The sequence below is a fragment of the Chaetura pelagica genome, unplaced genomic scaffold (assembly GCF_000747805.2).
Source record: "Chaetura pelagica isolate M959 unplaced genomic scaffold, ChaPel_1.0 scaffold1908, whole genome shotgun sequence".
Lineage (NCBI taxonomy): Eukaryota > Metazoa > Chordata > Aves > Apodiformes > Apodidae > Chaetura > Chaetura pelagica.
This window is the reverse complement of record NW_009954135.1, coordinates 1-1,639: the sequence shown is the minus strand read 5'-3', so window position 1 is coordinate 1,639 and position 1,639 is coordinate 1. Positions and strand designations below refer to the sequence as shown.

General features: G+C 56.7%; 1 protein-coding gene across 1 annotated transcript in view; it reads right to left on the bottom strand.

The window, feature by feature from the left end:
- Positions 1–1,636, bottom strand: part of LOC104393167 (dystrophia myotonica WD repeat-containing protein-like) — a gene marked incomplete at both ends in the record, with an annotated part of 3,428 nt that extends 1,792 nt beyond the window's left edge. The window contains one exon of the mRNA XM_010002636.1: positions 1,520–1,636. Within this exon, the coding sequence (XP_010000938.1) occupies positions 1,520–1,636 (117 nt within the window). The remainder of the gene's footprint in view (positions 1–1,519) is intronic.
- Positions 1,637–1,639: the final 3 nt, after the last annotated feature.

The window sequence follows — 1,639 nt, the reverse complement described above, 5'->3', positions numbered from 1 at the left end:
AGAGGCAGGAGAAGGAAGGTCGTGGAGGTTGGTGATGGTAGAGGTGGAAGCGGCGTCTGTGGGGACCTTGAGGGACATCAAGGAGATGTTTGGGGACATAAATGGGGACATTGAGGGACATGGAGGTGTTTGGGGACACAAATGGGGACATTGAGGGACATCAAGGAGATGTTTGGGGACATTAATGGGGACACTGAGTGACATCAAGATGTTTGGGGACAGAAATGGGGACAGAAGTGACAGATGAGGGGGTGACCCTGGGGTGACCCTGAAGCAACAGCAGGAGAAGGAACATTTGGGGAACCCAAACTGGGGTTCTTGGGGTTGAGGGACATTTGGGGACATCTGGGGACACTTCTGGGGGTTTGAGAAGATCTTAGAACACCTCAGGGACATCTGGGGACCCTTTGGGGACATCTGGGGACACTTGGGGACACCAGGGACCTGTTACCTCCTGCTTGAAGAGCCACCTGCTGTCCCTCAGCTCCAAGTTAAGGGACATTTGGGGGTAGTTGGTGACACTTGGGGGCTATTTGATGAGACCTGTGGGCATTTGAGGACAAGTGGTGACCCTTGGGAACACCTGGGGACATTTGGGGACACCTGGGGCCTGTCATCTCCTGCTTGAAGAGCCACCTGGTGTCCCTCAGCACCAAGTTGAGGGAGATTTGGGACCACCTGGAGCCATTTGGTGACACTTGGGGGCCATTTGATGAGACTTGTGGGCATTTGAGGACAAGTGGTGACCCTTGGGAACACCTGGGGACATTTGGGGACACCTGGGGCCTGTCATCTCCTGCTTGAAGAGCCACCTGGTGTCCCTGAGGATGAGATTGAGGCCCATATGAGGCCATTTGGGGACATTTGGTGACACTTGGGGGCCATTTGGTGACACTTGTGGGCATTTGAGGACAAGTGGTGACACTTGGGGACATCTGGGGACACTTGGGGACATTCAGGGACACCTAGAGACACTGGACACCTGGTGGGGCCTGTCACCTCCTGCTTGAAGAGCCACCTGGTGTCCCTGAGGATGAGATTGAGGCTCATATGAGGCCATTTGGGGACATTTGGTGACACTTGGGGGCCATTTGGTGACACTTGTGGGCATTTGAGGACAAGTGGTGACACTTGGGGACATCTGGGGACACTTGGGGACATTCAGGGACACCTAGAGACACTTGGGGACACCTGGGGCCTGTCACCTCCTGGTTGAAGAGCCACCTGGTGTCCCTGAGGATGAGATTGAGGCTCATATGGGGCCATTTGGTGACACTTGGGGGCGTTTGAGGACAAGTGGTGACCCTTGGGGACACCTGGGGACCCTTGGGGACACTTGGGGACACCTGGGGACACTTGGGGACACCGATGAGATTGAGGCCCATTGGGGGCCATTTGGGGCCATTTGGTGACACTTGGGGGCGTTTGAGGACAAGTGGTGACCCTTGGGGACACCTGGGGACACTTGGGGACACCTGGGGACACCTGGGGACACTTGGGGACACCTGGGGCCTGTCACCTCCTGGTTGAAGAGCCGGCTGGTGTCCCTCTGCACCAGGTCGAGGTGCTGGACCTGCCCTGCACTGAACCCGACCAGTAAGGCGACGGTGCTGGTCCCAGCTGTGAACTGGTTGAAGTC